Source organism: Lipotes vexillifer, unplaced genomic scaffold, assembly GCF_000442215.2.
Source record: "Lipotes vexillifer unplaced genomic scaffold, Lipotes_vexillifer_v1.1 scaffold713, whole genome shotgun sequence".
Taxonomy (NCBI): domain Eukaryota; kingdom Metazoa; phylum Chordata; class Mammalia; order Artiodactyla; family Lipotidae; genus Lipotes; species Lipotes vexillifer.
The window spans coordinates 1,140,320-1,164,548 of record NW_006773157.1 but is presented as its reverse complement, the minus strand read 5'-3'; the positions used below and the strand labels follow the sequence as shown (position 1 = coordinate 1,164,548).

Below are 24,229 nucleotides of genomic sequence, written 5' to 3'. Positions count from 1 at the left end.
TGCCTACATTTTCTCTTAGTCCAAGGCTTGCCTTTTCATTTTTGTCACAGCGTCTTTGGAAAAGCAAATGTTATTAATTTAGATGAAGCTCAATTTATTGGTTTTTCCTTTATAGTTTGTGCTTTTTTTTTAAACTTCATTGGGTTTTTTTTTTTAATTATTTTTATTTATTTTTGGCTGCATTGGGTCTTTGTTGCTGCAGGCGGGCTTTCTCTAGTTGTGGTGAGTGGGGGCTACTCTTCATTGCGGTGGCTTCTCTTGCTGCGGAGCACGGGCTCCAGAGCGCAGGCTCAGTAGTTGTGGCGCACGGGCTTAGTTGCACCCCAGCATGTGGGATCTTCCCGGACCAGGGCTCGAACCCATGTCCCCTGCACTGGCAGGCGGATTCTTAACCGCTGCGCCACCAGGGAAGCCCTATAGTTTGTGCTTTTTATGTCCCATTTTAAAACTCTTTGCTAAAACATAGTCACTAAGATAGTCTCCTATGTTTTCTTTTAGAAGTTTTAGAAGTTGTATGATCCACTGAGAGTTAATTTTTGTATATGGAGTGAGGTAATGGTAGAGGTTCATTTTTGTGCATATGGATATCCAATTGTTCAGCATCATTTGTTGAATAGATTCTTCTTCCCCTATTGAACTACTTTGGAATCTTTGCCAAAACTCAATTGACTCTTTATGTATGTGTCTGCTTCTGAACTCTTCATTATGTTCTATTTGATCTATTATGCTTAGCTTCACACCAATGCAACACTCTATTGATTACTGTAGCTTTCTAATAAAACCTTGAAGTCAGGTAGTCTAAGTCCCCCAACTTCGTTTTTCCTTTTTAAAGTTGTTTGGTCTATTCTAGGTTCTTTGCACTTCCCTATAAATTTTAGACAAAATTTGTCAACTCTACAAAGGCTACTGGGATTTTCAGTGGGATGGCTTTGAATCTACAGATCAAATAAAGCAAAACTGACATCTTAAGAATACTGATGGTGGTTGTGGTTGCATAACAATGTGAATGTACTTAATGCCACTGAACTGTATATTTTATTTCTTTTTTAAAAATTTTACTTGAACTGTACATTTTTAAATGGTTAAAATGATAAATTTTATGTTATGTATATTTTACAAGTTTAAAAATTTAATTAAAAAAATACCTATTCTAAAATTTAGAATGTATTACCTAATATATAGTGGCTCATAAGCTGGCCAGTCAATTTCACCAGTCCACTCCTCTCTTCCTCCACCATCCCTCCCTAGACCTGTCACTATTAGCACACTGTAGCTAAAAGGACATGGCCGAGAGCACTGTGTTTTTCCATTTGTCTTTCCTCTGGCTTCTTCATCTTTTTTTAAAAAATAAAATTTATTGAGGTATAAATACACTGTAAAATGCAACCACTTTAGCGGAAAGTTTGACTTTTGATAAACGCATATACCCACGTATCTACCACCACAATCTAGATATAATATTTCATCATCACCCCAGAAAGTTCCATCATGCCTCATTGATGTAAATCTCTCCCTAAACCCTCAGGTAACCACTGATCTACTTTCTGTCCCTATAGATCTGTGTTGTTTTCTCTATAATTTTATATACATAGAAACAGTTTGTACTGTTTTGGGTCAGGCTTCTTTCATTCAGCAGAAGTGTTTTTGATATTCATCAAAACTACATGTGTCAATAACCTGTTATTTTTATTGCTGAATAATACTCTCTTGTATGGATATATCGTAATTTGTTTATCTCTTTGCCTGCTGAAGAACATTTTAGTTATTTCTACTATGAATATAGCTGCTTTAAGCATGTGTATACGAGTCTGTATGGACATACGTTTTCATTTATCTTGAATAAATATCTAAGAGTGGTATGGTTATACGATAAGTGTATGTGTACCTTTATTAAAAGAATGCAGAGTTTCTTTTAGAGTCAAACTCATATCCAGTTAGTCATGGCTTTGGGCCTAGGCACAGTCTAGTCCAGTGGGCAGCCTGGGACACTGGGGGTTGGGTAACTAAGGACTAGCTGGGCATCTGGTCTGTGCATATTGGGTGACTATGTCTGTCATAGCCTCGGGTAACAGGTATACCACATACTAAAAAGAGGATGGCTCTTGCTGGTCCAGATATCAAACTAGATAGTCAAAGAGTGGTAGTAAAAATCAAAAATACTAGCAAATGGCTTTTATACCAAAACAAAACACAAAAGAGGCTGCAACAACTTTTAGACTTCAGCAAAAATCCAAAACGTAATAACTAGCAAATAAATTCTTACCTCTGTGCATAATCTTGTGCTTCTCCCTCAGGTATGTCAGGCCTTTTATTACCTAGGGGAAAGGAAATGTAAAAAGATGGAAACTGAAATAGTGGTGTTTAGAAAATACTCAACCTTTCTATTTTAAAATGATCTAGGAAATATTTCATCTAACATCACAAATGTGCCTTCTTCCCTTATTTTTCTTCTCTTTTGATTTTTTAACCTGTCTTATCAAGAAACCATCTTTTTACATGGTATATAGAGTATGATTTTTAAGCAAAATTGACTATTGCAAGTTTAGACAACTGTAAAAAAAAAAAAACCACTTTGCTTGAATTCATTTATTTCCAAATCTGCAATCTAAAAAAGAGGCTTTCTGATGCCACAAATAGGAATTCTTTTGGATACCCTGCCCTATTTTTCAAGACAGATTTTAATATACAGAAATCTACTTTGCTAGTTTTAGCGAGAAAGAGCAGGGGGTGGGGGGGAGGTATTGTATCTAGAATCTAGATAGAGAAAATTCTGGTGAAAAGCCTAACTTTTCTTACAAACCTTCCCTTTGTTGACTTCCTACCTTCCTCCTTGTCCCTTTCCTACCAACTCAACTTATCAGTGAGGGAACCTGAAAGAAAAACTTCTCAATATACTCACAGCAATGCTAACTTTTCCTAAAATTTGTTCAGGAATTCTTCCAGCTTTCTTCAGGACTTGATCCAAGGAACCCCCATCCTAAGAACAAGAATACCAGCCCATTTAGTGACAATGTTTCTAACTATTCTTTCAAGTGTTAAACTTCAGCAGGAAAGTAAATCTCACACATGACAAAATCTTCCTAGAAGGGCACCCTTCGGTTTGTTCCAGATATCAAGTAAGACATGAATGCAAAACATTGTGGGAGCTGCCAAACAACTAATAACTCAAATCCTATGAATAATCATTAAATAAATTACTAATTTAGGGGTCAAAAATTACTAATTCAGTGGTCAAATTAGTAATTCTACTGAACTGACAGAATAGAGTAGCAGTTAGGAGTGCAGGCTCTAGTGGCAAACTGTCTAAATTTGCATCCCAACTCTTACTATCTAGTGGACATTGAATAAGTTAATCCACTTGTAATATGTGGATGATAATAATTATAAGGCTATTATGATATTCATAGGGCTATTACAAGTATTAAGCAAGCTCATATATATATAAAGCCCTTAGAACAATGTCTAGCCCATAGTAAGTGCTCAATAAATGTTTGCCATTTTGTCACCATTGTGTAAGTCACGACTTGCAGTTGGCATTATCCTAACAAATTATATTTAATAAAATCCAAAGAAAAATGTCATAGAAAGCAATCATTCATTCCACAAATCCAACAAAATGCCATGCACTGTGTTAGGTTCTATGGGGAATAAAGACACAAAAAAGACCTAGCTCTTGTCCTCAATAAATTTACAAACTAGTAGGAGAAATATACAACTCAATAAAATATAACAAAACAGAATAAATGTATAGTAAAAGTGCTACACACACACACACACAGAGAAGAAGGGAGAATTCTGCCTTCACTTAGAAGATAGCATTTGAGCTGAAATCTTACTCAAAGAATGAGCATGATTTCCATACCTGGAAAAGGAGAGGGGCAAGGGGACAACAGAACAGAGCGGAAGCACAACCCTAACCACTGGAGCACCAGGGAATTCCCAAGAACAGGGTATCTCAACAAGATCAAAAGCAGAGAAGCATTAAATTGCTTAGTACTCCTGGGATGACATGTGGTTCATTCACTGTAGGCGTATGAAGAAATGCAGGGATGGATCAGGCTGGAAATGGCCATCTGTGGCCAGATCATGGAGCCCCACCAAGGAACTAAGACCTGACTTTACGGAGGCAGAAGGAAAGGTACCCAAACCATAGCAGCTGAGAGAAAGAGACAGGGCAATTAGCAAGCAGCTGATGAGGCGGAGATGACATGAGCAGGACCCAGGGCAGAGGCGGTGGAAAGGGAGTACACAAGAGGGGATACACATGTGGAGTGAAGCTGGCTTCTGTAGGGCTCGCATACAAGGGCCTTCCCATCCGTGGAGGCTACATTTTAACCTGAGATCTTGAAAAAATACTCACTCAAGGAACCCTCATGTGTTGAGACAGAAATACGTTCCTGCCTCTATGGCTTCGGGTGTAGCCAATTATCAGTCACAATATAAAATTACCCTAGAAGTAGAGATAATTCCTACAAACTCAGATTGATTTTCTAAAGTATACTGTCTACACTGGGCAGCTACCATCGTCAACTATCATCTCTTAATCACCTCTGTGTAAGGCAGAGGGATACATGAGGGACTAGGAATGGGAAAAACTATAAGTACAGGAAAAAATACCCTCTGCCTGGGGAGACAGAACATATTCATAAAGAGGCAAGGCACCTTAAATCCTCCTCTGAACAACGCAGGGAACAAACAGTTGAATGAAGAGAACACACACTGCTACAGGTGCCCAGAGGAGGAAGCGATTCTTGGACAAAGCGGCCAAGGGAAGGGCTCACGACAAGAGTGACACGCGGAAACTGAGCCTTGGAGGTGGGCGAGATCTGGGTAGGAGAAGCAGAGAGGTGTTCCCACTGACATCCTGTCTCCAAAACCACCCAGCCTTTAAGATGCAGCCATGCAATATAAGGTCACAGAACAATGCATAATGTAATAAAGAAAAGACGGACAGAGAATAATCCCATTTTTATAAAAATAAAAAAGTGTGCATATACTCACACAGAACCAGAATGTCAAAAATGTTACCAAAATGTTCCAGTCTAGATAGTAAGATTATCAGGGGTCTTTGTTGTGCGATAGTTTCTTCTTTGTGCTTTTCTATGGCTTATACATTTTTTTTTTTTTTTTGCGGTATGCGGGCCTCTCACTGTTGTGGCCTCTCCCGTTATGGAGCACAGGCTCCGGACGTGTAGGCTCAGCGGCCATGGCTCACGGGCCCAGCCGCTCCGTGGTATGTGGGATCTTCCCGGACCAGGGCACGAACCCGCGTCCGCTGCATCGGCAGGCAGACTCTCAACCACTGTGCCACCAGGGAAGCCCTGGCTTATACATTTTCTACAACAAACAAATGTCTTACCTTTTAAAATTACTGACCTCATTTATGAAAGTGGAGAATTAAATCTATAAATCAATTAACAGATACTTACTGAGCGCCCATTTTGTACAAAGGCATCATTAGGTAGCTACAACACTACCTAAAGGAGGTGAGAAAATAGGTAAGACTAGTTCAGGGATACAGAGCTCTCAGAAAATGTTACCTAAAACAATGCTAAAAATAGATTATCAACTTAAAAATTCTATGCTTATAAAAAGGATAGTTTGGACCAATGACTTTCTATCACAGATCAACTCTGGATCATGGATGCTGATAGAAAAAGAAAACAGTACAGGTGTATACTCAAATGCACACTAACACCCCTGAATACGTTAAACTTCTCATCATAATAAACTCCCTAGCACAACTACCTAATGGTGGGTCAGACAACCAAGGAGCACAGGAGAGGATTTCAAACCTTCAACCTAAAATTCAAATGGGCCATAATCTCCACACAGATATGAGCATGGAATTATCAATCTAGAGTCAAAGAGAACTCCTCTGTAAACACACATTTTCCAAGAGCCCTTGGAAGAGCCCTACCCAGGCGGTGAGCCAGGCTGGGGTTTGAGTCATCCTTTGAGCCTGACTGCCTCCACAATGACACAGGCCCCTGTTGGCCAAATCAGGACAGCGCCACAGCCCAGGTAACCACACCCAAGTCAGCAGGCTCCTAGAAATGCCACAGCGCCTCTCAATTTCCCTTACTGACAGGAACAGGGACTCCAGTGCAGAAAGTTTCCAGCCATTTCTGTTTTGCTTTCAGTTGAATGTGGTTTCAGACTCTTTGTTTGAATGACTTTGCCTAATTATCAGGGAGGACTACACACTTAAAACTAGGTAACAGAGCAATTCTGTCCAAATCAGATGCAAACGAGGCAGAAGAGCTAGCCTGTGGTCCTCAGGTTCCACAGCCAGGACAGGGCGGCCCAGCTAACTGTCTTGGTTTACACTTTCCCTGGGGGTTGTGGGAAACGTTTCTGTCAAAAAGGAGGAAACGCTGGCTCTCCTCCCTTTAACCTCCTCTGCGCTACAAGCAGAGTTACAGAGTGAACAACGGGATTAGCAGGATTGAAGAAGCATGAACCACATCAGGATCAGCCAGTGTTGCCTGCGACTCACCTCACAACCTTTCAATTCTACTGCCCTGTTGCCAAGGACCTGCCTTCGCTGACTAAAGCTGCTGAAACTGTGCTTATTTTTAGAAGCCAATTATTAACTAAGTCAGTGGTGCTTCTGTGAAGGTTTTCTACAGGAGACAAATGCTTTATGGAAAAAAAAGAGCTCAAAAGCTTTTACTCCTGCATGAGGAACATCAACCCTGGGTCCCCAGTTCTCCGGTTGCTCAGCTACCACCTGAGTAGGAATCTACTTCCCCAAAGACAAGAACATTCCTGTTCTGATCAGGCAGCATCCATGTACCCCTTGGGTCTCAAAACTCAGACTGGGCAGAGCAAACACAGCTTACGTCTAGAAAAGGTCAGCCCCTAGCCAGGTGCATTAAGAAGATGGGACTCCACGCACGTTGATGACAAATTTTCTTTAAACTGCATCCAAAAAACAATCTGAGCAGTGCGTAAGTAGACAGTACGTGGTAAAGCAAATATGGCAAAATGTTAACGGTAGAATCTAGGTGGTGGCTTTAGAGTGTACATTACACAATTCCTTCAACTTTCTGTACTTTTGAAATTTTTCATAGTAAAATGTTGGGGGAAAATGCCAATGACAAGGAACATCAGGCAAAAACTGTGACACGGAGAGAACCAAAGAATCTTAGAAGCTGGGATATGGCTAATGAACAGAGCTCTATATGACAACACCTTTGAAATGTGGAAGCTGAGACAAAGCAGAAATCCCTAAAGAGAAGTGGCAGCCGGTGGTCAGAGAATTTCCTATCACAAGCAGCCAGTGTAGGAGTTCTCCTGCAGGAGGGCTTGCTCAGGGACCAAGGAGGGGTGAGAGGGCCCAGCCTAGAGCAGAAAGCTACTCTGGAGCATGGCTACTTGAACTTCAGGCCACAAGTGCTTCCTTACAGGGTCCTGTCCCTGGCAACTCTGAGCCTCTCCACTAGTGTTAGCACACAGTTCCAACTGCCCTCTGAGGCTATGTATACCCAGAGAGAGAAGGCCCTAACTCTCTCTTGAGCCCTAACTCTCTCTTGAGCTCTGACCATGCGCTCTCCCATCCTGCTTCCCTTATCCAATCATTCAACACATATCACCTAATAGGTGCCCTACACTCTGCTTGGCCCTCAGAAAGGTTTTGACCCTCCCAGTCTCTGACAGCCAGTTTTCCACACTCAGGCCTCCCAGGGTAATTCCAGAGATATCTTCTGCTTCAGGGACTTACGTGGGAGGATCTCAATATCCCCAGAGAGCCAAATCCATGGGGGAAAACAACTGACCCTGCAGGTACTAGAAATGGGCCAAGAGAATGGGAAACCAACCCTTGTGACATCCTGTGTCATCTCCTCCTCCAGGAGGGAAAGGCTGGACAAGGGCAAGGAGCATGAGGTTGTGATCAATGTCTATGAATACAGAGTGAAGAAAGGATTCCAGGGCTTCCCTGGTGGTGCAGTGGTTGAGAGTCCACCTGCCGATGCAGGGGACGCGGGTTCGTGCCCCAGTCTGGGAAGATCCCACATGCCGCGGAGCGGCTGGGCCCGTGAGCCATGGCCACTAAGCCTGCGCATCCGGAGCCTGTGCTCCGCAACGGGAGAGGCCACAACAGTGGCGTACCGCCAAAAAAAAAAAGGAAAGGATTCCAGAATGAGGAAGCCTCAATGCAGGTCAATTTAACACAGACAGAAAGACTGAACTCCACATGGCAAGAGGCCACATAAGGCCAATAAAAGAGGTTCCAGCAGGATCTGAATAAATGAATAGGGCACTGACTGTCAACATTTAGGGCCTGATCTTAACCTCTAAAGCAAGCACCCTGGAGTTCAATCATGCTCAAACCTACAGATAGCCTCCTGGTTCCTCTATTAAAGGGAGAGGAACAGAACTTGGAGTTTACTTAAGGAAGAATTTCTGATGGTTCATAAGACAGCAGGCATGAGGTGACGCATACCTGGTGCTCAGAAGCCCTCACGTCCACACTGATACTCCTCACTTGAGAAGGCCCTAGAACACAGCCATGCGGCCTGTGAACACCTCTGGGGGCAGAGACGCTGCTCTCAATGGTTCCATCCCCTCAGCAGCTCATGTGGCACTTTGCCCTAATAGGCACTAAAATAAGTGTTTGTGAAGCTGAACCCATGTTGATTAACTAATGTAATCAAGTGACTGGCTACAAGTGCCAAAAACCATAGAAACACAGAATGTTAGCATGGGGAAGGGTCCCTAGAGAACATCCAGTCCAAACATTTCTCTGCAGAAATGAGAAAATCTTGAGAGAGTATATGACTTACATTATCTAATGGAGAGACTATGAAATTTAAAGAAAGCGGACCTGGTTAGAGCTCAGCTCTGACACTTACTGGTTATATAACTTAGACTAATTACTAAACCTCTCAAGGTCTTGTTCTCTCCATCTACCAGCTTGGGGTGGGGGTGGGGGTCAATCCATGTCATATGACAGGGCTGATGTGATTAAAAAGTCACATAACATGAAAAGGACCCAACAAGTGGTAGAGATGGAAAAGCTAGTTACTATTATGTCCAGCCATGCCACCACCCATCTTCCGTTATTTTGGCAAGACCCAAGAGGAAAAAAGGCTACTCTGGCCTCTCTTGTTCTATCACTGGTTGACCACCATCACCTCCACCCTCTTCCCCTTCTAGTTTTCAAGGACCTCCAGTGCCATTTACACATCTTCATCCAACTCTTGGGCTAAAGCTGGAAAACCAACCATCATCAGCACAAAGAGCACAAGAAACCCAAAGGATAAGAAGCAGGCCCCTCCCCCTGCCCCACCAAAGGGAGGTTAAAACCCAAGTGGAAAATAATCAGCATCCTAGGCCTGGCCTAGGACCAAGCCAGAAACATTCACATGCTTCCCACAGAGACTGCTTCACTCTCCTTGAAGCAAGAAGGAATGAGAGCTTTTTCAGTGACCTTCAGACGCACAAAAGACATTTTCAGAATCTACGTTCCATATGGCGCCACAAAAGTCAGCACATGACTGCAACACTGTGTATGGCACTTTTTGATCATTGAAACGAAGAGATGTTCAAAATAATGGGGGCACCAGCAAGGGACAAACCTCTCAGGAGCGTTCTCCTGGAGTTCATTAAGACCAGGCCCTGGGGCTCTCATTCCAGAGGTGAGGGCAGGTCTAGAGAGTCAGGAAGGAAGTGGAGAAGTTGCTGAGGGCCACTAGGCTGGACTGAAAGCAGAGCAACCACGAAGCATGTAGACTCAATCATGTCAGCCCTTGTTTCTGAACTGTCAGCCCCAGTGAGAATAAAGCAAAAGCTAAGGTTTGCAGAAGGCATGCTCTGAGTCACACAGTGTGCTAGAAGACTTACAACTCTTATTTTAATCAATCCTCACTACAACGAGGCAGGTATAATAATTGCCATTTTATAGATGAGGAAACTGAGAATCCGGAAGATAAAGAAACTTGCCCAAGGTCATGACAAGAAGGTGAAAATCTGCAAACAAATAATTACTGAGCACCTGCTGTGGCTTTGGAGACACAATGGCAAACAAGACAAGGTGTCCACTTGGATTTTTGTGGAGAAGGGAGATATGAATAAACATCTCAGATTCCAAAGTCCCCTGTGCCATGCTGCCTATTGGGGACAGAAAAGCATTAGCAACCATGAAGCCAGCCTCTCTCTTTGAAATTCTGGCCATCAAGGATGGAAACAGAGCCCCAGTCACTATCCAGTAGATTCAACAAAGTACACTGGGGTCAGACAGCCTTGGTTTAAATTCTACCAATTCCACTTAACAGCTGTATGACCTTGGGTAAGTTATTCCATTTCTCTGAGCCTCAGTTTCCTCATTTGTAAAATGTAGATAATGTACCCAACTCAATAAGGTGTTATAAAAATGTAATAAAATATTAATTTGCTTAGGATAGTGCTTGATATGATATACACCCAATAAATACTAGCTTATCAGTAATAGTTTTGCTAACCCTGCTCTTAAAGCCGGTTATAAACTCTCTGAAAACAGGGACTGTTTCATTTATCTTCATAACCCCAGAACATGTACCTAGCACACAGCATGGCATGTAATAAATGGATTTAAACTACATTAACCAGATTTTACCCACATCAAAATCTTGGGGTCAAGAAAACTGGGAGATGTGCTCTTGGTACAACCACCAGGGAAACCTGATTGCTGCCACCTCTCTTTGAAGAGACAGGGACCTAGGAAGGAGGCCTGTCATCTTCTTGGCTATTCCAACTTCTATAGCCAGGCTTCCCAAATGCCCAAGACAGTGATCTGGATCCAGGGAGGAACAAGGAAGCAGCCTGTCACATCTCAGACCAGAGATTAGACCAGAGCCACCCACTTCCCAGGCCGCTGCTTCAGAGGCTGACAGGTTGCCACATACCATGTGCTCCATGCAGATACTGATCTCGCCATCACTGTAGAATGCACCATAGAAGCCCACAATGTAAGGGGAGTTGCACTCATGTAGAACCTGCAGCTCCCGTATGATCTGGTTCCGGATTGCAGGTTTGATCTCCAGGTGAATTAGCTGGGAAAAGAAAGGTAGAAGGAAGAGAAGCTTTAAAAATATATGGATGGATGATGGATGGGCGGATGGATGGATAGGAGCTTTCTTAAATGCTTAAACTCTGAAAGGTAGGAAGAGAGGAAACAGGCAAGTTTTAACAAACAAGTTTCTGCCCAACCAGAGCACTGAGTGCCAACATACCAAGGCAGGTGTTGGCACTGGAGGAGTGGCCAACTGTGCCTCTACTCCTGGGAGCCAAGACTGAGGAAGAGGGGGCTCACCCCTCCCAAGAACAAAAGGACCTGTGAAACTAGGAGATATGGAGAAAGTAGCCTTAAGGACTTGGTTGATACTCAAGGGTTGTAGGACCAGAAAGGTATGAGGAACTGGGTCTGCCAATCTAAGCTGCCCTAGAGATTTACCCTTGATTTAGGGGTCTGATGTGGTTGAGATTTAGCCAAGGCCTTAGGGGCCACCTTACGTTCCCTGCCCCCCCACCCCCAATGTTGTCCCTTGTTTCAGCTGGGGAGACAGGTGACAGATACATGAAATGGTTACCAGATAAGCCTGAGCTTCTAAAAAGAGCCATGGACAATGAGTGTCAAAGGACATGGAAGCAGTGGTTACCAGCGCGGGTGGGAGCAGCTAGTGAAGGCTAGACAGGAGGTGGGCCTTGAAGATCGGCAGTGTTTGAAAAGATGGAAGGAGTAGCATGAGCAAAAATATGCGGACAGAAATGAACATGGTGTGCTGTGAAACACGCAAGAGTCCAACCTCGTTGTCCAGAAAGAGGAGGACCCGGGGTCACCAGGAAGGGAAGTCCAGCTCAAAGACTGCATGCCATGTTGGGGAGCCAAGATGTCATACTGCAGGGAGATGAAGGGGAACTACTGGCAGGGGTGGAACTCGGAGAAACAACATGAAATCAGTGTTTTTTTCTGTGTCCCTGGGGCTGGGTAAATGAAAGCAGCTTCTGCTCTTGATAAATGGCAAACGAGCATCTCAGATTTCTTTCCAGAGCACACAGAAAACTAACAAATGGTCACTTGCTGTTATTTTCCAGTCTGGGCAGCAGGATAAATACCCTAACACATCATGAGTGTGTTTATCTATAATCTAATAGATAACATGAGTTCAGCACAAAAGGGTACTGAATGAAAAGTCAGTTTTCCTTCCACCCTTGTCTCCAGGCCCCCAGGTCTTCTAAAAGGTAATCCAATTACCTGTTCACCAAGACAAGCTTGATTCAGTCCTTTTTTTTTTTTAAAGTGGCCTCACCTTTCTGGCCATAACCAGACCAGACGGCTTGTGGGAGACCTTGAACACCACACCTCCATTGCCAGCACCCAGCTCACTGATCTTCTCAAAGTCGTCATCCTTCAGTTCTCCCACCTTCTGCTTCTGGGTAAGGAAGGCCTCAAGGCGCTTCCGCTGCTGTTCATCGAGCTCCAGCTCCTCCAGCTTCTTTTGCAAGGCCTCCAGGTTGGTCCTGTCCCAAAGTAGGAAGCACGGGTCAACACTGTCATCAGAGAAGTCCACCCAGAGGAGCACCCTTGCTGTGGAGAGCGCTCCAGCTCTGGGGCCAGAGAGAGAACTGATTGAGGCAACTCGGGGGAAGGTCCCATCTGCTGTGGCTCTACCCCCTGTACTCCGCCACCCCACACAACTCACCATAGACACACTTCCCCTCTCAAGGCCTGCTCTCCTCATTTGTAAAATAGGGGAATTAGTTCTCTCTCAGTATATGCTATGAGCCTACGAGACGAACTGCAGAATCTACTAAAATCCAGAGTGAGCCACCTTAATTTGTTTTAAAACCCCAGTATCAAAAGACCCACTAGTGTTGGTTTTAACAACACCATATACAAAATAAAATCTGTTTCCTAAAACCGCTGAACTGGAACCAAAGCACATGATCAAAACAGGCTCTAAACTGAATCACAGTAGAAACCCTCCCTTCCAATGTGATCAGATCAGGAACAAGGTCAATCAAAATAGAGAAAAAAGGATACACCTAAATTTTTATTTTTGCAAAACATATGAAAGTGCATTCATTCACCCACCTGCTAACAGAAGGCGAGGCCCTCTCTTTAAGAGCCCCACATCATCTTTCTTACATGAAGCAGAAGAGAATACAACGTCTATAATTTCCAAATACTGATTCTTTAGCATAAAAAGGTAGACAGAGTAATCTCAGAATAAAACTTTAAGAGTCTGATGACTTCCCCCAATTTTAATGCTCACCTAATTTAACAGTAATTTTTTTTAATTACCATTTCTTATTTATTTATTTATTTATTTATTTGTGGCTGCATTGGGTCTTTGTTGCTGTGCGTGGGCTTTCTCTAGTTGCAGCGAGAGGGAGCTACCCTTCATTGCAGTACACAGGCTTCTCGTTGCGATGGCTTCTCTCGTTGTGGAGCACGGGCTCTAGGCGCACGGGCTTCAGTAGTTGTGGCACGCGGGCTCAGTAGTTGTGGCTCAGGGGCTCTAGAGCACAGGCTCAGTAGTTGTGGCACACGGGCTTAGCTGCTCCGCAGCATGTGGGATCTTCCTGGACCAGGGATCGAGCCCATGTCCCCTGCATTGGCAGATGGATTCTTAACCACTGCACCACCAAGGAAGTTCCTGACAGTAATTTTTTTAGTGACTTAGACTCACTGAGTATTTCCACAGCTTTTAACTAGTATTCATAGGTGGTGGTGGGGGGGAAAGAAAACCACTTCGTTTGCAGTCGTATTTCATCAGTTTCTCTGATATTTAAATACATACATTACTTAATTACAATACCAGCTACAACTGTACAAATGACTTTCGGAACAAACCGGCTCTTGGTAAGCACATAATTCAACCAGTGGGTGCCGGAGTGAGGGGGTATGGCAGACAGCAGCCTACTAGTGTGTTTTACATAAAGAACTGAAGTGTTCATTACTCCTGGGAGCTTGTTAAGAGAAGGGTGGTAAAGAGAGATTCCACCATGTTTCATTTGACTTTTGTCCCTAGTCTAAACAAACAACACAGGTGACAAGACAGGCAGTCATTACACATCAGAATGTTGGTGACCCCCTTCCCTCAATATACACACCATTTCTGAGCTTGGGGGTAGGAGCAAGCATAATCTTCCACTCTTCATTCACACTCCAAACCTTAAGAAGGCAAGGAGATGGAGACCCAATGCCTCCCCAGGGTATGGGAGGATCCAATAGTGCCTTACAAATAACACAGTACATGGGGCCAAAGTGGACACAAGGCTGACTTTCCCAACCTTCCTCACTGGGTAACTCTTGGGGGAAGAAGCCTGGTGCCTGGTCCCCCCCAAAATTTGTAAGTTGAATCCCTAACCCGCAATGTAACTACGTTTAAAGATAGGATTTTTAGAAGGTAATTAAGGTTAAATAAGGCTTATGGGTAGAGTACTAATCAGATAGAATTGATAGCCTTATAAGAGAGGTGGCCTTCCCCCTACACACTCCAAGGAAAGGCCATGTGAGGACACAACAAGAAGGCAGCTGCCTGCAAGCCAGGAAGAGAGGCCTCACCAAAACCCAACCATGCTGGCAACCCAACCAGTCCTCATCTTGGACTTCAAGCCTCCAGAGCTATGAGAAAATTAATTTCTGTTGTTTAAGCCACCCAGTCTATGGCATTTTGTTATGTAGCCTGAGCAGACTAAGACAGCTGGTCAATATTCTCATCCTGCTACAAGGTTCAACTCAGTCTCACTGCTACTCACAGTCCCTCAGGTGTGGGGACTGGAACCAGTGTGGCTGGGAGTGCACAGTGCACACCCTCTGGTTTCCTTTCTCTAAGGTCTCTCCACAAAGGAGCCCATTGATGACAACATTTAGAAACACATGTCAAATACAGACAGACCCTACAGCTAAAACTTGGATGAGGTTACAGCTGCCTGGAGGGCTCAGCAGTCTGACTGGAAATGCAGACTCCAAAAGCTGCTGTCAAGAACACACACACACACACACACACACACACACACACACACATCACACATCACACATCACACATCACACTGAATGTGTACGAGGGCGAGAGGGAAGGAGGGCTAGATGAAAGGACAATCACTCTCCTTATAACACTGTACTTTTTTAAGTGTTTTACATGCATTAATGCATTTAATCCACAACCTTACGATTACAACACATAGCAAACTCAAGCACAGACAGGTGAAGTAACTTGTCCAAGGTCGCACATCTAAGTGGCAGAGCCAGGATTCAAACCTGGGCAGAGAGAATCTCTAACCTTAATCATGATGCTATATTACCTCTTCAAAAAGTTCAATATGTCCAAGGGAGGCAACTTGCAAACATGGGTAAGATCCTAGTGTGGAGCACGTAACACACCAGGGCTCAATCAGACATGAAAATGGTGTACCTACAGGAAGAGTCCTTTGCCCCAGATGCAATCCTGTCTCCCCTGTACATCAATCTGAACAACTGCCTTGCAAGTAACACTGGCCGCAAGAAACCACACCCATTTGGGGGTGGTGGGGGGTTGGGATGGTGGGAAGGTGGGAGGGATGCTGACTCTGCTCATTTTCCTGACTGCAGAAATAAGGAATTCTCCCACCTTCGGGGGGAAAAAAACCCTAAGTCTGGGCTTTGTGCCACCTTCCTCCCCACCCCTCTCCTATGCTCCATGGTCCAACCACCTACCCCATCAGCTAAGGAACTGGCTTCTAATTTGTGCTTTCAGAGGGTGGAGCCAGGGAGAGAAGAAACACTTAGGGTGGCAAGACTTTCCTAATGGGGCGGGGGGGGGGGGGTGGGTGGACGGGGACGGAGTTGCCAAATTAACAAGTCATTAGTAACCAGGAATCCTGGATTCTTATCCCAAACTGGAAAACAACTAGCTGTGTGACCATGAACAAGTCATTTAACTCGACACATCTGTTTTCTCTTCTGTAAAATGGGGTAACAAGATGCTTACTTCACCAGGAGAGGATCAAAATAAAAAACTAATGGGACGAAACACTGGAATTTTGACACATTTCTACACAAATGTTAAGGCAGGTGGGAGTGGGTTGGAAGACGAGGAGAAGCCACAGCAGCAACAGCAGCATTCAAAAATTACTGTCTTTCCTGTAATTTAATAATTATTAAAAGCCCCTAGAAGTTTTTCAGGGAATGAAAGACAAAAGATTTTATCTTGGGGCGGGGGGGTGGGGGTGGGTGGACGGGGACGGAGTTGCCAAATTAACAAGTCATTAGTAACCAGGAATCCTGGATTCTTATCCCAAACTGGAAAACAACTAGCTGTGTGACCATGAACAAGTCATTTAACTCGACACATCTGTTTTCTCTTCTGTAAAATGGGGTAACAAGATGCTTACTTCACCAGGAGAGGATCAAAATAAAAAACTAATGGGACGAAACACTGGAATTTTGACACATTTCTACACAAATGTTAAGGCAGGTGGGAGTGGGTTGGAAGACGAGGAGAAGCCACAGCAGCAACAGCAGCATTCAAAAATTACTGTCTTTCCTGTAATTTAATAATTATTAAAAGCCCCTAGAAGTTTTTCAGGGAATGAAAGACAAAAGATTTTATCTGAAGGTGAAAGGAAAATTCTGGCATCAAAATGACTTTCATGACTCATTAAAAAGAAATCAATCAATGACGTATCAGTATTCAGTACTGCTCCCTCTCACCCAGGGAGTGGATGGTGTTCAACAAGGCTCACTTATGCCCTCCCAAGGTGAAATGCTTCAAGCAAAGGAAACAGGAAGAGAGGGGCCCCTCAGCCCTCAACCACACCACAAATCTCCAACACTCAGAGGACAAGAACCGGCCTCCTTCACAATCTTTGGTTTTAACTGAAATCAGCAAAATCAGAACTAGGGATTCAGAAAAGAAACTGGAGCCCAGCACAATACATCTCTGACACACACAGCCCTCTCCAGGGACCAGCTGTGATGGCTCCAACCCCCATCACATTCCCCACAGCAGAAAGGAAACAACACGCTGTAACATGAATTCTGCACCAGGGCTGTCTTACAGTAAACACAAGTTCATCCAGATACAAGATTATAGGCTTGAAATGGGAACGCAGAGGAAAAACAAGGAACTTCGAGAAAAACACAGGTTGCCATTTGTGTTTTGAAAACACCAGGAAGGCACAATGAAACGGGTGGGGAAAGGATGATCCTGGGCAAGAACTTCTCCTTCCCTCTCATCTCACCCATCTGCTCAGCCTAATTACACTACCACAGCAGGAATCTTTCATTCGTGGCTCAATGGCTCAGATCAAGAAGCAGTATAAAATACAGCACAGAGAGGGACCTTAAAGACCACCCTATCCAACCTATTTTACAAGTGAGGAAACGGAGGTCCAGAAAGGACAAAGTCACACAGCTTATTGGTGGCAGGTCTCCCGACTCCTGAAATAGAGCTCCTTTCAAGGCGCCACATTGCCACCTCCAACTCTGATGGTCACTGCAACGGGAAGCTGACCTAAAGGAATGACTGAAGGGGGAGACAGGCAATGTCCAGACCAAGGAATGGGGTCTTCAAACTGCCACACACCAAACAGAAATGGGCCACAAATGCATGCCAAACGCCAGCCAGCTGCCTGTCACCAACCTGAGCAAGGCTGCTACAGATGGCAGGCCCCACCTCCACCGGGAGGAAGCACAGAGGGGAGAGCAGAGGATGACAACACATCACTGTGCTGGAAGGAGAGAAAGGGTCCCAGTGCAGGCGGGTCTCCTCACCAGAGAGCCCAAGGAGTTGTGAAGTTCTCCCTTCCCTGTGGCATTTGGCAAGAGGGCAGAGAAGCAAGAGGGAAGGAAAGGCAGAAAGACTCAAGCTAAGAGGGAACAGCACCCAGAGACTAAGGCTGCAACCCTTTGATCTACACCCTATACCATTCCCATCTGCGATATCTTGCGAGTTACCTCCTTTTCTGGTCCTTAGTTTCCATACCCATAAAAAAAAGTATATGGGGAGTAGGGTGGGGAGTTTGTCTAGATGTCTCAAAGGAAGTCTGTCAATGTGACGGCCAGCTGAGGAGGTGCAGAATAAGGCTGAGGGTGTATTCAGGTTGAGGAGCTTCAACCGGGTATGTGAAGGGAGAGGGGGAGAATGTGAGGAAAAGAGAAGAACTGGCATCAGGGGTCTCTATACAGTCAAACCACGGACAGCAGGAGATGGGAGGCGTTACAAAGAGTAATAAGAAAGGAAAGGAGAATGGGCCTGAATGAGGAAGGCAAGGGGGCCAAAGGTGTAGCTTACCAACTTCCAGACTCCAACTAAACTAGCCCATCTGTGTTAGAGAGTGTAGGTGTGCCAAGCAGGGACAGCCCCAGACAACATGGTGGAGAGGGGCTTATACCCTCCCACACCTCAATCCTGTAGGCCACTCCGCGAAGGGCTGGTTAACTAACTAGGCAATAAAATTCTAGGATTATGTATACAGGCTCTGTGAAAGAGGCCAGATGCAAAAGAATACATACGATGTCATTCCATCTATATAAAATTCAAAACTAATCTAGGCTATTATAAAGTAAAAAAGTGATGCAAACTATCACATACAGAATGGATAAACAACAAGGTCCTACTGTATAACACAGGGAACTATATTCAATATCCTGTGATAAACCATAATGGAAAAGAATATGAAAAACAATGTATATAACTGAATCCCTTTGCTGTATAGCAGAAATTAACACAACATTGTAAATCAACTATACTTCAATATTAAAAAAAATCCAAGAACAAAAAAACAAAAACAAAAATAAAGTAAAAAAGTGATCACACTTTGGTGGGGGAGGGTAGTAACTAGAAGGGGGCATACGATGGTTAATTTTGTGTGTCAACACTGCTGGGCCACAGTGCCTAAGATATTTCGTCAAACATTTTTCTGGATGTCTCTATGAAAATGGTTTTGGGTGTTTTTGTTTTTTTTTTCAGGGAGAGGGGAAATGAGATTAAAATTTAAATTGGTAGACTTTGAGTAAAGCAGATTACCCTCCATAATATGAGTGGGCCTCATCCAGTCAGTTGAAGGCCTTAATGGAACAAAGACTGACCTCCCTGAAGCAGAAGGAATTCTTCCAGCAGATTGCCTTTGGACTCAAGGTGCAACTCTCCCATGGGTCTCCAGCCTGCCAGCCTAACCTGAAGATTTTAGATTTAACAGGCTTCCACAATCACATAAGCCAATTCCTTTACAAGTTCCAGTCAGTGTCTGTCTGTCTCCTCTCTCTCTCAATCTCAGTATCTCTCGATAGTCAGATCAATCTATCAGTCTTGGAAGCTGTGCTCTGATTTCCTTTTATTCTTTTTTCTCCTCTTAGGTGTTTCAGCTTGGATAATTTTTACTGACCCACCTTCAAGGTCACTGATTCTTTCCTCAGTTCTGTGCGGTCTGTTGATGAGACTGTTGACCTTTGATGTCATATTTTTTGAAATTTCTATAATTTCTTCTTGAATCTATTTTTAGTTTCCACCTCCTCTGAAATTCCTCATTTGTCCATGTGTGCTGTGTAACTTTAAGATATTGATCATGGTTATTTTAAAGCCCCTGACTGATAAACCCAACATCTGGGTCATCTCTAAGTCTGGTTCTGCTGATTCCCTTCTTTCTTGATAATAGGTTGGTTTTTTTCTCTCTTGATTTTTGATTAAACACTGAACATTGTGATGGAACAGAGACTGAGGTAATCATCTTTATATTTGGTAATGGACATACTCTTCTGTCATACATACTGGTAGTGTGTGTTAGGCTATTAGTCAAAGTTGAGCTGAGTTGGGGTTTTCTTGTTAATGTTAACACCACAGGCTACAAATTTCTCCAGTGACGGGTCGTATCTTGTGCTTAGAGTGAAGCCTGAGCTGCATAGGTTTTTTTCCTCAGTGTTCCTACTCCTCCCTCAGCTTTGAATTGTCCTTAATGCCTGGCCACAGAATGGGGTCTTTCTCCATGCTCTTGGCCCTCTTCCAGGGGTAGACTGCAATTACTTTAATTTAGTGCTAGGCTTATGGTAGGGGTAAAGAAATTCTCTCTTGCCCAGCGTTAGTCTTAAGCAAGCCCTGTGAGCATATACTTCCCCTCCTCTCCACGGCAGCCAAACTCTATCACATGTCTGTGGCAGTTCTTGGGTAGAACAAAGTTTTCTATACCTCCTCCAGCAACAGTAGACCTTTGTAGATCTCTCTTTGTTGGTGCTGAGCCTAGCTTCGGGCTTATATTCTAAAGCAGCTATGGGAAGCAATGCTTCAGTGCAGCCATTCTCTTGTACCGTTTATAATGTGCTTCACTGAATTTAGCAGAGGTATTTTTTTCTTTTTCCTTTATGCTGGCTGCTCACATCTTGGGCACCTACTCTTCTAAGCTTGCTGACAGATGTGTAGATGAGAAAAACTTCAAAGTCACTGTTCTTGAAAGTAGCCCCCAGACCCACTTCTAGGACCAGAAATATATACAGGAAATCTGCTGCTTCTGGGTCAGTAAAGAGCTGGTCTTTCACAATGGCACATGAAACTACTTGAAAGGAAAAAAACATGCATGTGGGTGCCAGACACTCTGTGCTTGGGAAATAGGTGTGAAGGCTTTGGGAGTCAGAAGACCTGGGTTCAACTCTGATGGTAACTTGGTCTGTGAACTTGTGCAAGTCACTTTCCCTCAATTTTTCTCATAGGTAAAATAGGGGAGTTAAGCTAAGTGGTGTTTAAAGTCCATTTCAGGGTTAAAATTCTCCAATCCTAATATCAGATTCTTCCTGTAGTATTCCGAGGATAGAACTCTGCAGCTAAGTACCAAGGCCATAGACATCTGCAAGCACAGTGGTTGGCTTCCCGTGTTGTATGGTTAGAGACCCTAGTCATTACTTCTTGTCCACATATAAACCCCACTGACAGTTATCCCATCCTCGTTGCTTTTTCCTTTGATACTAAATCAATTGTTTCATCTTGTCAGGTCTTCTGTGAGAATGCATGCATTTTGACACTACGAGACCCTTAGTGAAATAGTGAAAGGAATACAGACAGCTAAGGGCAGTTTAAGACAATGATGTGATGGTAAATAAAAGTGACTGCAGAGGGGCTTCCCTGGTGGCGCAGTGGTTGAGAGTCCGCCTGCCGATGCAGGGGACGTGGGTTCGTGCCCCGGTCCGGGAAGATGCCACATGCCGCGGAGCGGCTGGGCCTGTGAGCCATGGCCGCTGAGCCTGCGCGTCCGAAGCCTGTGCTCCACAACAGGAGAGGCCACAACAGTGAGAGGCCCGCATACCACAAAAAAAAAAAAAAAAAAAAAAATGCTGGAATCACCAAAAGTGATATTTAATATTTTATGTTGTTGTCAAGTAATTATTGGTTAATAAGAATAAGATTTGATTTGATAGTACCTACTACTGACTTACTGTATACCTGCTGTATGCCACGTATTCTGCTAAATATGCATGAGCTCCTAAATGCCTAATACCACCATGACGTAATTCCCACTGTTAGCCCCATTTTACTGATGACATTCCTGCATTTTCATGCAATAAATAAGTAATCTAGAAAAAATGCACAATGTAATTAAATACTACCTTTATTGTCTTTAATTGGTTTCACCACCACTCCCAAAAAAGACTGGAGCAATGACTGTCCCACAGTTCCCCTAATTCTCACAAAGGGCTTCAGACACAGATGGCTCTGTAGTTCAGGATATGCTGAGCAATCAGGGTAAATTTTATAGGATTTTGAGACCTAAATTGGTCTAGAACAACATATAAAATTTAGATAGCAAAAAAGGAGAAAGGGCATTCCAACAGGGTCTACAATGTAGACAGTGGTATAGAACTGGGAGTAAGAATATTATAAGCAGAGTATTGGAGGAATAAAACTTAAAAGTAAAAAAATCAAGAAATTCCCTGGCGGTCCAGTGGTTAGGACTCCACGCTTTCACTGCCAACGGTGCTGGTCCAATCCCTGGTCAGGGAACTAAGATCCCACAAGCCAGCGCGGCCAAATTAAAAAAAAACAAAAAAAAGTTAAAAAATCAGAAAATGAGAGTTGGGACAGATGTTTATCTTTAATTTCATTTTAAACCAACTAGCTTCCAAGCCAATAAACAAATGAAAAGTGGAGAGGATGAGTTCAATTAAAAAGAAATAAGGGGTTTCCCTGGTGGCGCAGTGGTTGAGAATCTGCCTGCCGATGCAGGGGACAACGGTTCGAGCCCTGGTCTGGGAAGATCCCACATGCCACGGAGCAACTGGGCCCGTGAGCCACAATTACTGAGTCTGCGCGTCTGGAGCCTGTGCTCCGCAACAAGAGAGGCCGCAATAGTAAGAGGCCCACGCACCGCGATGAAGAGTGGCCCCCGCTTGCCACAACTAGAGAAAGCCCTCGCACAGAAACGGAGACCCAACACAGCCATAAATAAATAAATAAAATTAATTTAAAAAAAAGAGATAAGAATCCTGTATTCCTATCCTTTAAGAAAACAAACAAAAAAACCCCCACTTAGTCCTTGGAATCAAACTGCCTTCTGAAATCATATAAATTACCTTCCCACGGCACATTTCTGCAGACAGACACGCTGGAAAACACATGCAGACACACACACACACACACACACACACACACACACACACAGGAACCTCTGGAGTGACAGGACCACCCACTCGCATAGACTCTTCTTAAATACTGAACAACATCCTGAATCAGAGAGGGGGTGTCATACTGTTGCTTGAAAGAACTGACAGCCTATGTTCCTTCCACCCCAGTGGGCAAAATTTGTTTCATATTAGCCACATGTGAATTAATTCCTGAAGGACCAGTCTTCCATAGAAGCACAAAAAGGAAAGGAAAAAGTAATGGAGTTTGGAGAGAGAGAAAAAAAGATAAGACAGAGGACAAAAAGTGATGCATCACCTTTACTTAATAGGGACAAAAGAGGGATATAACAGTCTGATAAAGAATGAAAATTTAGATGCAGTTAAAAGATGAGCTTCCTAAATGCTAGCCATGGTACACTTATTAACTCATTTATTCCTCACAACATTTTAAAATAGATATGTTGGGATTTCCCTGGTGGTCCAGTGGTTAAGAATCTGCCTTCCAATGCAGGGGACATGGGTTCAATCCCTGGTCAGGGAACTAAGATCCCACATGCCACAGGGCAACTAAGCCCTCGTGTGCCACAACTAGAGACCCCACGCACTGCAACTACTGAGCCCACGCCGCAGGCCACAACTAGAGTGAAGCCAGCACACCACAAGGAAAGATCCTGCATGCCGCAACTAAGATCCCACATGCTGCAACTAAGACCCAATGCAGCCAAATAAATAAATAAATAGTTTAAAAAACAACAACAGCAAAAAATAGACATGTTGTTCCCATTTTACAGATATGGAAATGGAGGCCAGGTGTAGTTAAGTAACTTACCCAAGGCTAGAATTGGAATTCCAAAGTTTGATCTTTTCTCCACATCAGCTGAAGAGTTCATGTCCTTCAAAGAAATCTCCCACTTAGCTCATCCCTAACACCAGGTAATTACCCATTAGTGACCTATTCCTTTGAGGTAAGAACTGTGTTGTGCTAAAAGGTAAAATCCCTGAGAGGACAACAAATTAAATCTACCCAAAAAGGAAATTCTTTCAGCGGAACATCCAAGGCTGATACTTTTTTTTTTAAATAAATTTACTTATTTTTCTTTATTTATTTTTGGCTGTGTTGGGTCTTTGTTGCTGTGCTCGGGCTTTATCTAGTTGCAGCAAGCGGGGGCTACTCTTCGTTGTAGTGCATGGGTTTCTCATTGCAGTGGCTTCTCCTGTTGCGGAGCACAGACTCCAGGTGCGCGCGCTTCAGCAGTTGTGGCTCGCGGGCTCTAGAGCGCAGGCTCAGTAGTTGTGGTGCACGGGCTAAGTTGCTCCGCAGCATGTGGGAGCTTCCCAGGCCAGGGCTCGAACCGCATCCCCTGCACTGGCAGGCAGATTCTCAACCACTGTGCCACCAGGGAAGCCCCTAACTTATTCTTGGTTAAAAAAGAGTGTGGGGCCTCCCTGGTGGCGCAGTGGTTGAGAGTCCGCCTGCCGATGCTGGGGATACGGGTTCGTGCCCCAGTCTGGGGGGATCCCACATGCCGCGTAGCGGCTGGGCCCGTGAGCCGCATAGCGGCTGGGCCTGTGAGCCGTGGCCGCTGAGCTTGCGCGTCCGGCAACGGGAAAGGCCACGACAGTGAGAGGCCCACATATCGCAAAAAAAAAAAA

General features: G+C 44.0%; 1 protein-coding gene across 2 annotated transcripts in view; it reads right to left on the bottom strand.

Annotated features, from left to right (window-relative positions):
• MAP2K1 (mitogen-activated protein kinase kinase 1) overlaps window positions 1-24,229 on the bottom strand; it is a 78,462-nt gene that overhangs the window by 33,667 nt on the left and 20,566 nt on the right. For both annotated transcript variants that reach the window (XM_007448127.1, XM_007448128.1), the window contains exons 2-5: window positions 12,294-12,504; window positions 10,890-11,036; window positions 2,900-2,977; window positions 2,264-2,315 (exon numbers count right to left, since the gene is read on the bottom strand). In XM_007448127.1, the coding sequence (XP_007448189.1) occupies window positions 2,264-2,315; window positions 2,900-2,977; window positions 10,890-11,036; window positions 12,294-12,504 (488 nt within the window). The remainder of the gene's footprint in view (window positions 1-2,263; window positions 2,316-2,899; window positions 2,978-10,889; window positions 11,037-12,293; window positions 12,505-24,229) is intronic.